Here is a 16171-nt window from a genome sequence, read left to right as displayed (position 1 = left end):
CTTTCCTGTTGCTGGTCACAGTACCCAACACCTGTAACTTAAAGGAGAAGAGGTTGACTGGGTTACAATTCCGGGGATTCAGTCCATGGCTTCAAGGCAAAAACTTTACGGTGGAAGGGCCTGGTGGAGGACAGTTACTTACACCATGGCGGAGAGGGAAGGGGAGGAAGCAGCTGTAGGAGTACATCCTTCTAGGTCATGCTTCCAGTGTCCTGCCTCTTCCCACTTGGCCCACTTCCCAATAGCATTCCATTATAAATTCATCAGTGAATTAATCTCCTGATGGTACAGTGCCCCATAACCCAGTCACCTTATAAAAGCCCCACCTCTGAACACAAGGTGTGTGTGGGGGACATTTTAGATCTAAAGAGTAACATAGTAGAATACCTGAATTTTCAGTAAAGAAATGAAGTTTTAAAGTGGTCAGGAAAGAGATTTATTTAGTGTACAGTTTTAGAGGCTGAAAGCCCAGTGTCTTGCCGTGTCTGGTGAGGGCCTCGTGGTGGATAGCACTGCAGCAGCCAAAGTATGTGTAGAAGAGTTCATGTGGTGAGACAGGAAGCAAGAGAGTGAAAACGAGCCAGGCCTCTCTTTCTGTAGTGGTCTCCTCGCCTGGGAACCGACTGACTCTAAGAGAGTAGCGTGAATCCCTTCCATAAGCTGCATCCTCAGTGACCTCAGCACCTAGCACTTGGCTCTTAAAGAACACTGCCACAGTAAGGACTGAGTCTCTGTCCCGTATACCTCTGGGACAAGCAAATCATATGCAGACTATAGCAGTAAGGAATTCCGAAAGTAGGAAGAAAAAGAAGAGGACTCTGTTAAATGTTATTTTAGTTGCTGTAATTCCTCATTGCTGGGATGAACTACCTAACACTCACAATTTAAATGAGAGGTTTTAGGCCATGGTGCCCTGGCTCCAAGGCAGGGGACCTGGGAGACTGGTGTGGTTTGGCCCCGTGGTAGCAGGAAGTAGAGAGAGAATAAGGAAGAGAGGGAGGAGGTAAACTTTTCCAGGACACACCCCCAGTGACCCCCATCTTCTGACCAGACCCCACCTCCCAGACCCATCCAATCACATCCCAAAAGCCTGTTGTATGAGTTCATGAGGCTTTGGAGAATATTTTAGGTCTAAACAGTAACAAACAACATTTAAAATGTTATTTCTTCTGTCTTTCTTTGTAATGTTAAAAATTTATATCTAAATTTCTTAAATGAGATTTATCAAAAATTGGAAGTACTTTCCAGTAATTTCCCTTTCTCCATGTTTGGGTTTGCATATGCTCTACTTTTCTAATGAGTTCTCCATCCCACTTCTTGTATTCTGCTGACCTCTGAATAAGACTATGTATTTGTGGTATTTATACCTTTTACAACTCTAGGAATCCAATTATTCACATACAAAGGTTTTTCTGCCCACTGCTTGAGTGTTTTTTCTAGGTTGTTTGGTTACTTTTAGGGAAAGTAGGTGGTATAATCACTGTCAGGTAATAATCACATAACCATGAGTTTCCATGATCTGTACTTTTATGGAATTATGGCATTATATTTTTAAATACCAACTTTTTAAAAAGACTTTCTTCTTGAGGGATATGTGTATGTGACTGGGAACTTCCAAATAGTTTTAAAACTTCACTCTATGCCTCCTAGATTAGTTTATTTTGAAAGCTGAGGTGTAATCTGAAATTAGATCTGTTGTCTGTAATATGATTCACATAGTATAAAGAATGAAAAATTTTACATCTCATATGGATTGGTTTGTTTCAGATTTCTAGTTTGTGATATCTCAAAATTTTACATCCATCTAATAATTGCCCTCTATATAGATGGATTTCATATCAATGGCTCCAACCAACCACAGATGAGAAAAACTTAGGAAAAAGATCTACAGATGTTTTTTTCTTGTTATTGTTTAATGCAATCTAACAATGTAACCTAGCATCTGTATCATATCAAGCATTGTAAGTAATTTAGGAGATGATTTAAATACATGGGAGAGCAGAGTGCAGTGGTGTGTGCCAGTAGCGGATCTGCTCTAAAGCTGATGTGGGAGAGTTGCTTGCGTTTTGCTCTTTGAGACCAGCCTGGCAAAGACATCATCTCCTTTAAACAGTTTTTTAAATATGGAAAATCTGGGTATAGTGGCACTTGTCTCTCCCCTCAGCACTCTGGGAGGCTGAGGCAAGACACTGAAAATTTGAGTCTAGGCCGGGCAATTTAGGGTCTTACTGAGACCCAATCTTAGAAGAATAGGGTTGGAGAGGGGATGTGTCTTAAGTGGATAAATGTGTACATATGTATGTATGTATGTGTGTATATATATATATATATATATATATACATATTTTACATACACACATATAAGTGTATGGTATAGGTTATATGTAAATACTGCACCTTTTATATGAAGGACTAGAGCACCTATTGATTTTGATATCTGATGGGATTCAGGGACCAGTCTCCCACACTTAACAAAGGATCACTATATATGTTTTTCTGAGGACAAGTGTGGAGTCTGCCATAATAATTTTTTCTTACTAAGTCATTTTCTTAATGTAGCAGCTTCACTTCAGGCTTAAATCAATGGGCTATTAGAACATAATTTTATTTTTTGCTTTTTATAATTTAGAAGGAGTAATTAATCCAGAAGATAAATGTTAAGATAATTTAACAATATTTTGAAAAGGCTAATTTTAAAAGACATGATGTCATTGTTGCACTAGAAAATATAGTTAAAAACATAAAATGTGTTACACAATTTTTAAAAAAGCAGTGTTCTGTTGGTGAAAATATAAATGGTTTGTTTTTATTGGCTGTTTTTAAAAAATATGTATAGTGATTAAAGATGGGTCCTACACATAATGTGGGGCTTTAGGCTCTGCTGTCATTTGATGAAACCAGAGGAATTGAGGTGGGAGGCTTATTTGGCTGATATTTTGTCTTTGAAATTCCTAACTAGTGACCCTATTTTCCTTATGAAAAGGTTTTGTCCTATACAGATGTGTATACACCTACAGTATATGCATGTTTCTCTTGCTTTCTTGAGCAGCTTATTAAATTATGATAAGGTACTCTTGCTATGTTTTATAGTTTTGAACTTAGAGGCAGAAAATAATAATAGAGATATGACTGGTTATGTTGTCTTCCTACTAGAGCTTTTTATAAGGTAACTCTTAAAGCGAGTTTTTGAATGTTTTTGAATATTAGCATTTTATATTCCTGACTTGGAATGAATTCTACAAATGCACATATATAAGAAGTAAATAAACTACAGTAGATACTTTTGCCTATTTTGGTAGGTTATAAGCTTCAGCTCGTTCCTGTGATTCTCGCTTTGTTTTCGAACCATGCTAGTCCTCTGCTTGTTTTGCACATTTGCGTTTTCATTCTTTTACCGCCTTTCCCTTATGTTTTAATCCTGCCCCGTTTTTTCACATGACAGGAAAAAGCCCGACCATATCAGGTACCAAACGGCTTCCTTCCCTTTACCCTCATCTTACGCCAGTTTCCTCTTTGGCACGAAAGAGCTCATATTAACCTGCCTTTCTGTTGGACTACTTGCAATGGATAAAAAGTCTCTTTATGTTTTAAATTGGGAAGAAGATATAAGTGTTTTATTTGAGGAATGGAATTATACCTTCTAATTACCCATCTTGTCAATTTATTTTAATCTGTAAAAGAACATTTGATGTGCTTATATTACTCAAAGATGCAGATTGAGTAATATAAATAAATATTTTTATGTCTTTTTTTTAAACAAGGAAAATACAGTAGCAAGCTTTTTAAAAATTTGAGGAAGGGCCCGGGGTTTAGCTCAGCAGCATAAGTGCCTGCCTGGCAAGTGCAAAGTCATGAGTTCAATCCCGGGTACCACAAAAAAAAAAAAAAAAAAAAAAAAAAAAAAAAAAAATTGAGGAACAACAGAATTAGTACCTTTGGTGATAATCATATTAATTATATTGAAAGAACACATTGTCAGTTTCTAAGCCTTCTTTGCTTTGCCACTTTTTTCACTGTGGGAAATAAGTTGAATTTAAAGGAACATTCAGGCTTTTATTACATGTTAATGTATGTGGCACCTTTATGAATATGTACACAAACCCATCACTTTACAGTTTCAGTGTTAAAATTTCTGTAGATTTTAGGAGTTTCACTTATGTTCCTGATTTCAAGTGCAATTCTGAAACTAATGATTAAATATGGGAAAAGATTACATACTATAGATATATATATATGTACAGAGGTCACCCAAAATTGTATACATAACTGAGGAAAAGAAAAGCATGTATAAATAGTTGAATACTAGATCTGTGATATCATGAGATTAATACAAGTTACCTTTGGCCTCTACAGTTACAAGAAGTGCTCAGAACAGTGGCTGTCAGCTCCCAGATGTTTATTAGCACGGTGAACTGCTCTTGGGTCACCTTGGTCACTAAGATCGCTGCGCAAGCATTTTCAGTTTCTTTTCTAAAGGCCAACAGTGTAGTGTGTTTTCTGTGATACACTGAATCCTCTAGAGTCCCCCATATGAGGCTAATGCCATCTGTTGAAAAAAATACCGTACTATTTTTCTTTTCCTGGAATGTGTGTGTATATATATTTCTTTTTGGGGGGCACATTCTTGTAGATCCTTTCCTGCCCCATTTTGTAGTCTGGAAGCTTTGATTGCGTGTAAAAATTAATTGTATTTAATTTTTTTTATGAATTTAGTACTGTTTTAAAATATACCGAATCTCTTCAAGTTGAGGTAGATATAAAATCATATTTTTATTTTTCTTAAGAAATCTTCCTTTTTAGAAATTGCCTTATGTTTTAGCTGGGTGTGGTGGTGTGCTCCTGTGATCCCAGCATTTGGGAGCCTGAGGCAGAAGAATCACCAGCCTGGGCTACAAAGTGAGTCCAAGGCCAGTGTGAACTGCATAATGAGCTCTTGTCTCAAAAAGAGAGAGAGGGAGGGAGAGAGAGAAAAGAAATTATATCCCCTATATTTTGCAGGCCAAGATTGGTCTTTTTTTTCTTTCTTAGAAATATTAATAACTATGTTTATTTTATAATTAAAAATTATGTTGTTTTATGTTCCTGATTAAAATATTGATCAGATGAGTATAGTCAGCTTTTTAAAAAATGTTTATTGGCAGCACAGGGGAGATAGTGTCATAAGACAGATTTTTGTAATTAGAAAATGTTTTCCAACTATGGTATATTACATAACTTCTTTATTACAGATCAAATTAAGATGAATTTGTATTGTTTTTACCAACAGTACAGAAACTGATAATGTGAGAATGTTACCCAGAAATAGATAAATGGTAAGGGAAGTGGGCTTCAGAAGTATGCATGATCCATAAAATTAGTCATCAAAGGGAATAGCCTCTGACCAAAAGCCCACGTTTTTATCTAGTGTTTTATTATTGTTTTCAGAGAATATTATCCTAAGATGCAGTAAATCAAAAGAAATTTTTTTGAAGACCTCATAAGCATGAAAAGTTAGCATGATTATATGGGTGCTTTTCCATTTTTCAATAAAACTATAGTTTGCATTAAATCATGTAATATTGTTGCCATAATATAAAGTCTGTGAATCCTTATTAAAATACTTCAGCCTCCTTCCAATGATTTTTAAAATGACCACAAACACTGTAATCACTTCAGAGATCATATCCATTGCATGTCATCCTACCTGCCAGGGCTGCACCATTTTGTTTGTGTGTAGGGAGTTTAACATTTCTAACAGCTGTCTCTGCAAAGCAAAGACACCCAGAAGTTCTTCCTTTTCTAGGGTACCTCTGGATGATTTGCATTTAGAGGCAACCCAACTGGTTTTATCTAGATGCTTATTTTTAAGTGGCAAGAAAACGTAACAGTCTGTCTAGTAAAAGGCTTAAATATGATCTCCTCATCATTTTCTAGCTTTGGAGAAATAACCAAATTGTGAGGAATAGAAATTCTAAAAGTCTAAATATAATTTTTAGTACTTTGCATTAGCATCAAGGAAAAGGTAGAATATCTGCTAATAGATTAATAACTAATATTTATAATGAAATCATTTCACATGAAACTAATTTTAAAATAATGACTCATCATTTTCCCTTTCATGCTTGATGAGAAGTTTGGCTTTCTTTTTTATGAATGGCTTTTGGCTGAGATTTTTTTCTAAGTCTTTAGATCTTTATTATTTTAATAAATTGGAATTAGTATGACATATATATCTTAGCCTTCTCTGTTCTAAAGAAGATTGCAAGTAAATTGTTTTTCTAATGACTTACAACAATGAGCAGAAACATAAACAGTCCAGTGAATCCTTTGTAGTAAGAACTTTATTTTGCAAAGTATTTTATATGAAAGTAAGTGCAAGTTACTTGATTATTTCCTGTTTCATAAAATTCACAATGGTTGGTTTTCTGTTTTGTTTATTAAATCAAGTGCTTGCTAAATTATCTACCAAAATATTGAAAAAACACCACTTAATGTTTAACTGAACACAAATGGATATTTTTATTCACAATATAAATTTAGTTTAACTTTATAATAAATGTAACTATTTTAAGGGAAAGATTTCAGTTATTTCAGGGAACCTAAAAATTATTAGTTTTGTACTTGAAAACAGTTATCTGATGATAGTGTAAAGACACCTTTTGTAGAAATATAAATTTATAATATAAAATGAATCAAAACATACTAATTTTATTTTCTTAATCTGTGGTTTTAAAACATTTTTAATTTTTAGGGCTTACTTTATATTACTATCAGTTTATATAAAGCAAAACAAGACAATGCATTTCTCAACATAATTACCATAAACTGGTTTCTGAATTCTTTCTCAAGTATTTCATTTCTGCCAACAACAAAAGTAATTTATGTTTATGAAGACATAATCTATTTTATCTTTATTTAGACGCTGGTTTTCAATACAGAACAATCAGTTGGTTTACCAGAAAAAGTTTAAGGTAGGTGTTTTGTTAAGTAATTAAGTGAAAATGCAGTGAGTCCCCAATGTTTATTCTTTATCTGTCTTGGTAAAGACTGAAGTCCAGAAATACTCTTAAACAAAATTCCTGGCATGTATGCGAAGACCGAAGTGGAAGCATCAGCATTTGATCCTTAAAGGCAGAGTGATTTCCAATCCTAGCTTTTTAATTCCACGCTTTAAGATGGATTTTTCTGTGCCTTAGGTGAATTTTTCAATGTGTTTGTCTGTATGGCAGGAATCACAGTAGTATCTTGAAACTGAAGCAGAGTATGCCTTTTAAGAAATAGGATTTTAGGATGAACAGTGATACTTTAGAGAGATTAAAAATGGCATTAATTAAAATGTAAGCTCAAAGTAATTTAAATAGAATCTCCTTAATTTATTAATATTGTATTCATGTCTGTTTTCCTGAACTGTATTTTAAGGGTGAAAAATTTTAAATATTGGAGTTATTTATAATTTGAGAATATTAAAAATTGTTAGAAAAAAAGAATGCTTTGTTAACTGATAACTTGATTTTCACCTAGTTAACCTTTGTGAATGACATTTGGTAGACTATAAGTTTTGTTTTTTTTTTTTTTTTTAACTTTTTATCGGTACCCGGGATAGAACTCACGACCGCCTGCTTGCAAGGCAGGTGCTTATGCCGCTGAGCTAAATCCCCAGCCCCAGACTATAAGTTTTAAATATCTGCTTAACTCTTGAGATAATGTGAAACTTTACATGCACGGCCCTATATTAGCAGGTTTGTTGTTCTTTTTCTTTTTTGGTACCTGGAATTGAACTCAGGACCTTGTACTTGCCAGGCAATCACTTATGCCTCTGAGCTATATTCCTGGTGGTTTGTTCTTATAAATCCTTTAATTTAAGAAAATAGTTTATGGTTTCTTCCACTCTGATAAACTTAATTTTAAGTTAACATTTTTATTCAGTAGTAGAGCCATTCTCTTTAAAGGAATTTTAAAATGGATTTTAAAACATATTTGAGGATTTTTTGTTTGTTTGTTTTTGTTTTAATACAGAGGCTTGCCTATGTAGCTTAGGTTGGTCTTGATCTCATGATGTAGCCTAGGATGACCTTGAACTTTCTTCCTCCCTTAGCTTCTCAAGTGTTGTGATTACAAGTATAGAGCACCACACCTATCTGCAGTTTTAAAAACATGATTCATTAAAGGCTTCTCTTTGGGGGAAGGTAGCTTCTGTTATATGAGCAGAGATCCCAAGAGCAGTAAATCTGAATGAAACTAAAGAAAACTAAGAGGCTGCTAGCATTTATTGAATATGCTAAGTATGGAGCACTGACCGAGCTCTATAAAAACGGCTTCATTAATAAATTTATAAGACTGAGTTAACCTATATTCTTTATATCTAGTTCTGTACTTCTATCTGTATCTGCAATAAGATAAAAATATAAATCTTTAAAATTGGACCATTCAGTCCGTGTAATTTGTAAAGTTGCTAGTATTTACAACTGTGTCGGTAAATATGGAAACTTTGCATCTGTTTGGCAGGATAACCCCACAGTTGTAGTTGAAGATCTCAGGCTCTGCACTGTGAAGCACTGTGAGGACATAGAAAGACGATTCTGCTTTGAGGTGGTTTCTCCCACGAAGTAAGTCACCCTGAGAAATTTGAGAATTGCTTTTATGTTTCTGTTGTTTGTCTTAAAAGAATTTTCCAGAGTAGAGAAATTTGTACTTATGATCATCTGTGCTAAATAAAAAAAGTATTTAAAACATAAATTTTAATAATTAATGACAATAGATATTATAGACATATTAACATAAGTTCTGATCTGTAATATATTTTTTAAATTCTGTAAAGATTATTTATGTGTCCATGTAAAAATTTTTAGTTGTGATGATAGATTAAAATCATGTATCAGATGAGTTATTTTGAGAACTATCATTTTATAAAATCTTGGCACTCTGCAAGGCTGAGGCAGGAAAATCACTAATTTAAACTTAGCCTGCAGCTTGATGATAACAAGACCTTGCCTCAAAATTAAAAAGATTAAAATGGCTGGAGATGTACTATGGCTCAATGGGAAGGGCTTGCGTTCAGTCTCCAGCACTACAATAAATAAATACATAAATAATGCTTCATTCAGATGGTAAATTTAAGAGTTTACTTAAATTTTTTAATGTGCAAATTGACTCTTAGGAGATAATCTGTTTCACTGGTATCCTGATTTTTTTCCTGAACATACATTGTCCGAAGGATAAAATTGAACTTTTTTGCAATTGAAATTCCTTTTTGCTAGAAAATTATTGAATACCAAATGAGCAAAGAAATAAAGCTTATGGGCTTACTTTTTTTTCTGGTCTGAGAAAGCAATATATTATTTTCTTTTAGAAGCTGTATGCTCCAGGCAGATTCCGAAAAGCTTCGGCAGGCGTGGATTAAGGCTGTTCAGACCAGTATTGCAACTGCTTATAGAGAGAAGGGTGATGAATCAGAGGTCAGTAGAGGTGCTGTCAATACCATGGGCTACATTGCCAGGAGATTTAATTTTAGTTGGATTACTATATGATTATAACATCCTTTTAAATGGGAGATGGTTTTATGTAATTGAAATGAGTTTTTAAAATCTCAATTTCTCAAGCTTATATCTTACAATTCTACTTACTTTAATATTTGAATAAATCTTTATTTTAATATTTGACTGTATGCCCCATATTGCAATAAGGTATTCTGATGTTAGTGTTTTTTCCCTGTTTGGAAGTATTTTACTATTTAATTAATAGCAAGAGAAGATAATTAACCATGAAATGTTTTTAAAATTCAAATGAGTAAAAAAGCAAAAACAGCCCGGTGTGGTGGTACATGCCTGTAATCCCAGCACTTGGGAAGCTAAGGCAGAATGATCACCGAGAGTCTGAGGCAGTCTGTCTTCCAAAGAAAAATAGCAAAACAAAGCAAAGCATAACATTGTCTCTTAGTTGAAACCTTCTTGGAAAAGTTTTGTACTGTAGCCTACCATAAAGGCAAGATTTGTGAGTGAGCCTTTGAAAATGAAAGTCATTACTGTTGGGTCCTCTGGTGGACACTGGTCCTCTGTCAGGTCCTCTGGTCCTGAGGTGTAGGCTTGGGAGAGTTGAATAACAGAAGCACAGCCGGGGAAATGGAGTGCTGTCTGAGTTGTATTTCAGGACTCCTCGTGGCTGACTGGAACACTTCCTAAGCAGGAGCTGGGAGGGTACTCACTTGGTCCAAGTAGTGAGGCACTGAGGGGAGTATTGGCATTTCATCAGAGGCCAGGGGATACAGATGGTGGGGATGCTGACAAAGGACTTCTTGGTGAAGATAGCCTTCAAAATATCTGTCACCTGAACCACACCTCTGCAGGCTAGATGAGTCAGCCCTAACCGCACTGTTGATAATCGTCTGGGGGTCTTGCATCATCTCTTTTGGAGATTATACTCTTTCCCGTGTCCTGTGTCTTTTTCCTTCTCAACTTAAGAAAAGCTTCCAGTATCTTCCTGAGAGTAAATACATACATGCTCAGGAATATCTTTATTCTGTTCTCACATTTATTTGATAGTTTGGCGGAGTGTATTTTTAGGTTGGAAATAAATCCTGTTTTTGTTCTGTTTTTCCCTCTTTTGATTTTAATTTTTAATTTAAATTTTAAGAATTTAATTTTAATTTATAAGTGCTGCTGTTGGAGCTTTTGTTACTAATCTTTTGTATGTCTCCTCTCCCATTTCTGTTTTCTTTTTATAGTATTTCTAGACTAGCATTATGATTTTCTCTGTCTCTTTCTCTTTCTCTGAGTGCATGTATGTTTGCTGTCCTTGCTAGGAAATCTTTTCAGTTACTCTTCTAAACCTTCTGTCGAATATTTCCATTCTGTTAGCAGAGTTTCCAAGTGTTTTTCTTTATTCACTGTTTTTACAGCTACACCTGTTCTTTTGTTGTAGATGTAATGTCAAGAGTTACTCTTAACCTTGATTTATAGGAACACATAGAGACTTAAAAACTCCCAATGTCTTCTGCTAGGACAAGTAAATGGAATTGGGATCCAGGCATCACTATTTTAAAAAGTTTTCTGGGAGATTTCCATGAACAAGCAAATTTGAGAATGACTGCGATAAGAGATTTTCCTTGGCACTCTGGTACAGTCTGCTTAGGGTTGTAAGTTAGGACTACAAGCCTCTTAGAACTTTCAAACACATAGTTGAAAGCTTGTTGATTGTAGGATACACCCAAATTTGAACTGTGTTTGCAATCATCAGAATCAGGATCTTTGGAGACTCTGGCCGATTTTCCAGAGAAACTTACTGATCTCCCATATAGGGTGGAGGGGGCTGATAGGTAAGTAGGTGTTGGGTATCTTAGCATTCAGTATGTGTATGTTAACTCACTGCTCCTGCCTTTCACCTTTCCTGTGAACTCCATCCAGAGACTGTTTTACTGTTCCAGAGAATAAACTTTGAGTCTTTTCATGTTCTTGTGTATAGAGAGCAGCCCACTAAGAGTAAGCAGTTGAGGAGATCCCGGAGATCTGTTTCTGAAACAATCATTCCTTCTACTTTCATTTTCAGTGCTATATTCTTTAAGGTGACTTTCTGAGTTTATGCTATGTTAGAATACTTAGCTTTTAGATTCTCTAATTTGGTGCAAGAATGTTAGCACATAGAAAAGAATTGGGTTGCTGGGTATGGTACCACAGGCTTGCAATCCCAGCACTCGGGAGGGTGAGGCAAGAGAATCGTTTCAGTTGAGGCCAGTCTAGGCTGTGTAGTGGGTTCAAGGCCAGTCTGGACTACAGAATGAGACCCTGTCTCAGACAGAACAAAACAAAACAGTAGAGAAGAATTGGGAATGAATCAACATGATATCTGCATTATAATACTGACTTTCACAGTGTAACTGCTTATGAGCTAGTTTCACATCATCAAGCATGTACTGATAAAACAGATATTTCTTGAAAAATTGTTTTTGGAAATAATCTCAAACTGACATGGAAGTTCCAGTTACAGTACAAGTAACTTTCTCTCCCTGAACTACCTAGGAGTGAGTAGCCAACAGGATGCTCTATCACCCCATACCACCCATTCCTATGACATACATCATTCTCCTGCACAGTCATGGTACTGCTGTCGGGTTAAGACATGAACCTGATAAATTACTATCATTTAATTCCCATATATCATTCAAATTGAACAGTTGCCCCAGTAATGTTTTTACAGCAAAAAAGCTTTAGTTTAGAAGCACTGGTAGCTTTTGGTTATAATGTGTCTTTAATCCCCTTCAGTCTTGATTTGTTCCACAGTGTTATCTTGACCTTCTTGAGCTTGATAGTTTTGAAAATTACATACTATTTTGCAGAATGCTCTTCAGTTTGGGGTTATTTGCCATTTACTCATGAGTTTATATATCTTTGGCAGGAACATTACAAGATATGATTAAAAAATATAGTGAATGTTTCAATTTAAAAGTTTATTAGGATAAAAGACACATTGCTATTAATCTCCCTGAAAATCTACTTCCTGTCCTTGAACACACTTACCCCAGTGTTCTTGACACTTTCTGAAGCAGCTCTGGACATTCTCTTTCCTGAATGTTTTACTGTTGTGGCTGTCTCAGTATTTTGAACTGATTCAAAATGATTCCCTTTCATGGTCATTGTGACTTTGGGGAAGAGCCGAAAGTCACACGGTGCCAGATCCAGTGTACAAGGTGGAGAGAAGATGCCGAGATGTTCTTATGTGATGGAAATTGCTGCAAATGTTTGGAATTGATTCAGGACATTGAGGCAGCCATGAAAAGATTCAGATCTTGCTTTAGAAAAGGACAAGAACAGTGGGTAAATGTGCTCAAAACAAGGGGACTATTCGGACGTGGAGTCTTGTGTGTGCTTTGGAGTTGATCCTGCTGATCTTTGAATGCTTCTTGACACAACAGTTCATTTTCTTGTGCGTTCTCTTCATTAGCCATGAAATCAACCATTTCTCCAAAGAACCCTAGTTCCTTTTAGTAGAAAGTGATATTTAGAAAATAAGACAAGGTTTATAATATGCATGTATGCATTTACATCTGTTTTATCTGTTCATATTGTAAACCATTAGTGTGCTGATTTTTATCTCCAGTTCTTATCTCCATTTAATATAGCAGGTGTCTTAGTTACTTTATGCTCGTCGCTGAGACAAAATACCTGAAGCCCAAAGTTGGAAAGGAAAGGTTTATTTCTTACAGTTTTTGGAGGTTTCAGTCCACACTCAGTTGTCTCCAAGACAGGCAGGCATGGCTGGGCTGCAGTTCATGGCGGCCGCAAGCAGCAAACTCAAACCAGCAAAGAGAAAAACACACCTTCTTCCTGCCATTACATCACATCCTGGCTCCACCCCTATATGGGTGGAGCACTGACACCATCAATCCAAGCACTATACAATGAACCATCACAAATGAACAATGCAAACTCATGAGGCCTGGGGGACACAAACATAAACCATGACATTCCACCCCTGGCCCCCAGGACTCATGTACATCCTTTATACAAAAGACATTTAGTCCACCTCCAAGAGTTGCCAAAGTCCTAACAGTTTCAACATTGCTGAAAAGTCTAAGTCCCAAGTCTCCTCCAAGATCTAAGGCAAACTCTTAACTGTAAGCCCCTGTACAAAAGAAACAAGGTTAAACATTTCTGAAATGCAAAGGCACAAGATAAACATTACCATTCCAAAAGTTACAAACAGGGGAATATAAAGCATTGGAATCAAAGCAAGTCCAACATCTAGCAGGACGAACATTAAGAGTTCCAAGCTCAGCATCTGAAGCAATCTGGTTGCAAGTTCCAAAAGCCTTGGGTGATTCCACCCCCAGGGCACTTCTGGTGATTTCAACTCCCACAGCTTTTCTCTTAAATCTCTGCTCGCTTTTTGCAGCTTCCCTTGGATCATCCACATTCCTGGCTTTTCCAAACTTCTGGGGTCTCCACTGCACCTTCGGCTTCACCTTTACATCTTCACAAATTGCCCTCTCCGGGGCACACTGCTTGGCCTCCCAGACCCTTTGCAATCAAGGTGGAAGCCGTCTTACCCTTAGAATTCGTGCATTTTCCTTGCACCTAAAATTAGCACCTTGTGGATGCCGCCAAGGTTTGCTGTTAGCTGAAGCAGTAGCCAGGCTTTTCTCTCTCTTGGCTGTAGGGGTCAGTTGCCTGGATCGCAGGGCTCTGTCTACCTGATTGTGATGAAAAGCTTCTCTGTGTTGCCGCCATTCTGGAACCTCATGTGGCCTCTGTCGCCATTCTGGAGCATGGCACTCTTCATCTTTGCTATGAGGCTACACAGGGTGGGGACCTGCTTCCTGGGATGCCCCGGGGCCATCTTTCTTATCTCTGTTTCTCCTCAGGAATCAAAATCTCAACTCTGTCTTTACAAACCACACCCTTCCTGGAATATTCCTTCAGGCCAAACTCACAGTATTGGAAATTATCCTGCTGGGCTCTTTGCTCCTGATTTGAAACGTAAAGCTGGCTAAAAGCCCCCAACAATAGCCATGCCACAGCCTCAATGTTCGATTGCTTTTTAATTTTTTTCAAGATTAATCAGTCCATTGCCCTTTGTGTCAGTCTCAGGCAAAGTCTCTGGGCAGGAGCAAAATGCAGACAAACTTTCTGCCAAGCCATAACACACATCATGTGGAGTCCAACAACCAATGCAGTCCTTTCCAGCAGAAACCTCCCAAGCCTGGTCTTTACCAAGAGGCTTTCTATCATCAGCCTTCTGGTCTCCTGATCTCTGACCAGAATCTCCTCTACAGAACAGCCTAAGCTGCTCCAGCTCTATGCATCCAGGCGACATGTCCAAACCTTTCCAAACTCCGCCCACAAGCCATTTCCAAAGCCTCTTGAAAAACATGGCCAGGTATAGTCACAGCAAACGACCCCACTCCTCGGTACCAAATTTCTATCTTAGTCACTTTTTACTTGTCGCTGAGACAAAATACCTGAAGCCCAAAGTTGGAAAGGAAAGGTTTATTTCTTACAGTTTTTGGAGGTTTCAGTCCACACTCAGTTGTCTCCAAGACAGGCAGGCATGGCTGGGCTGCAGTTCATGGCAGCCGCCAGCAGCAAACTCAAACCAGCAAAGAGAAAAGCACACCTTCTTCCTGCCATTACATCCCATCCTGGCTCCACCCCTATGTGGGTGGAGCACTGACACAATCCAAGCACTATACAATGAACCATCACAAATGAACAATGCAAACTCATGAGGCCTGGGGGACACAAACATAAACCATGACAGCAGGATTTATTTCAGTATTCCTGTTTCTTGTAAATAACTCCTTTTTCTGCAGTAAGAAATCTAGCCCCCATTTATCTTTATTCTCACTTGTTTACTTTATGATCTATCCCTCTGTATGTAACTAGTATCCTGTCACTGCTGCTTGCTCCCAACTTTGTTCTCGCAGCTGTACACCAATATTTTTACCCTACTTGGGCTCTGATACCTCACGCTAGCACCTGTACTCCTTACACGCCCTCGTCTCCCTAGGGGCTCCGTTTCCCTTGCTGGATTGCGTCCTCATGCAGATGCCCTTACCCAGTGAGGGACTCCAAAACCCGCACAGGGCTGGCCTTTGAGTGGATGCATTTCTCACACAGCTCTGGCATCTCTGAAACTTCCTGGCCCTGTCTAATGTCTATGGAGTTGAGTTTTCAAAAAGGACAAATCAAGAGCCAAGTTGTATTTCTAATGATTCAATACTAACCAACTAATTTGCTGAGGTTGGAATGCTTTTGAACTAGAGACTTCATAGACTCAATATTTAATTGCTTTGAGTTTGTGAGCCACAGTTTTGTATTTGGTCACTATTAGCATATATAGATAAATGCTTTTTAACTATTCTTTTTTGTTGCTGTTGTTTGTTCTTTTGGTATTGGGAATTGAACTTAGGACCTTGCATTTGACAGGCAGGGGCTTGTGTTGTTGAACTATATCATTGGCCCTAAATATTCTTTATTAGTAGTATAAATCTTGTTGTGTACTTAAAAAATTATATTTTTGCTCATCAGTCTCATTTACCTATTAGCCCTTGAAATTTTAGGCATTTTCTGGTTTTTTGTTGATTTTGCTCTGTAATTAAAATTATGTAACTGATCTATATTTAATATTTATATGATTATACTTCTAAAAATTTATTTACTGCAGTAATTAAAATAACTTGCTTGTAGTTAACTACATACCT

At 36.9% G+C, this 16171-nt stretch overlaps 1 protein-coding gene across 6 annotated transcripts in view; it reads left to right on the top strand.

Moving 5' to 3' along the window:
• Nucleotides 1-16171, top strand: part of Acap2 (ArfGAP with coiled-coil, ankyrin repeat and PH domains 2) — a 115955-nt gene that overhangs the window by 75241 nt on the left and 24543 nt on the right. For 3 of the 6 annotated variants that reach the window (XR_010039188.1, XM_005006880.4, XM_005006885.4), the window contains exons 11-14: nucleotides 3443-3463; nucleotides 6899-6950; nucleotides 8485-8585; nucleotides 9329-9434. Coding sequence is in view for 4 of the 6 variants with exons in the window: in XM_005006880.4 (XP_005006937.1) it covers nucleotides 3443-3463; nucleotides 6899-6950; nucleotides 8485-8585; nucleotides 9329-9434 (280 nt within the window). In the remaining 2 variants the exon portion in view is untranslated. The remainder of the gene's footprint in view (nucleotides 1-3442; nucleotides 3464-6898; nucleotides 6951-8484; nucleotides 8586-9328; nucleotides 9435-16171) is intronic. The other 3 variants (XR_010039189.1, XM_005006883.4, XM_003476958.5) reach the window with 1 other exon arrangement.

This window comes from Cavia porcellus, unplaced genomic scaffold, assembly GCF_034190915.1.
Source record: "Cavia porcellus strain 051 isolate PalLab524CR breed Dunkin Hartley unplaced genomic scaffold, mCavPor4.1 scaffold_14, whole genome shotgun sequence".
NCBI classification, from domain to species: domain Eukaryota; kingdom Metazoa; phylum Chordata; class Mammalia; order Rodentia; family Caviidae; genus Cavia; species Cavia porcellus.
This window is presented reverse-complemented; position numbering and strand designations above follow the sequence as displayed.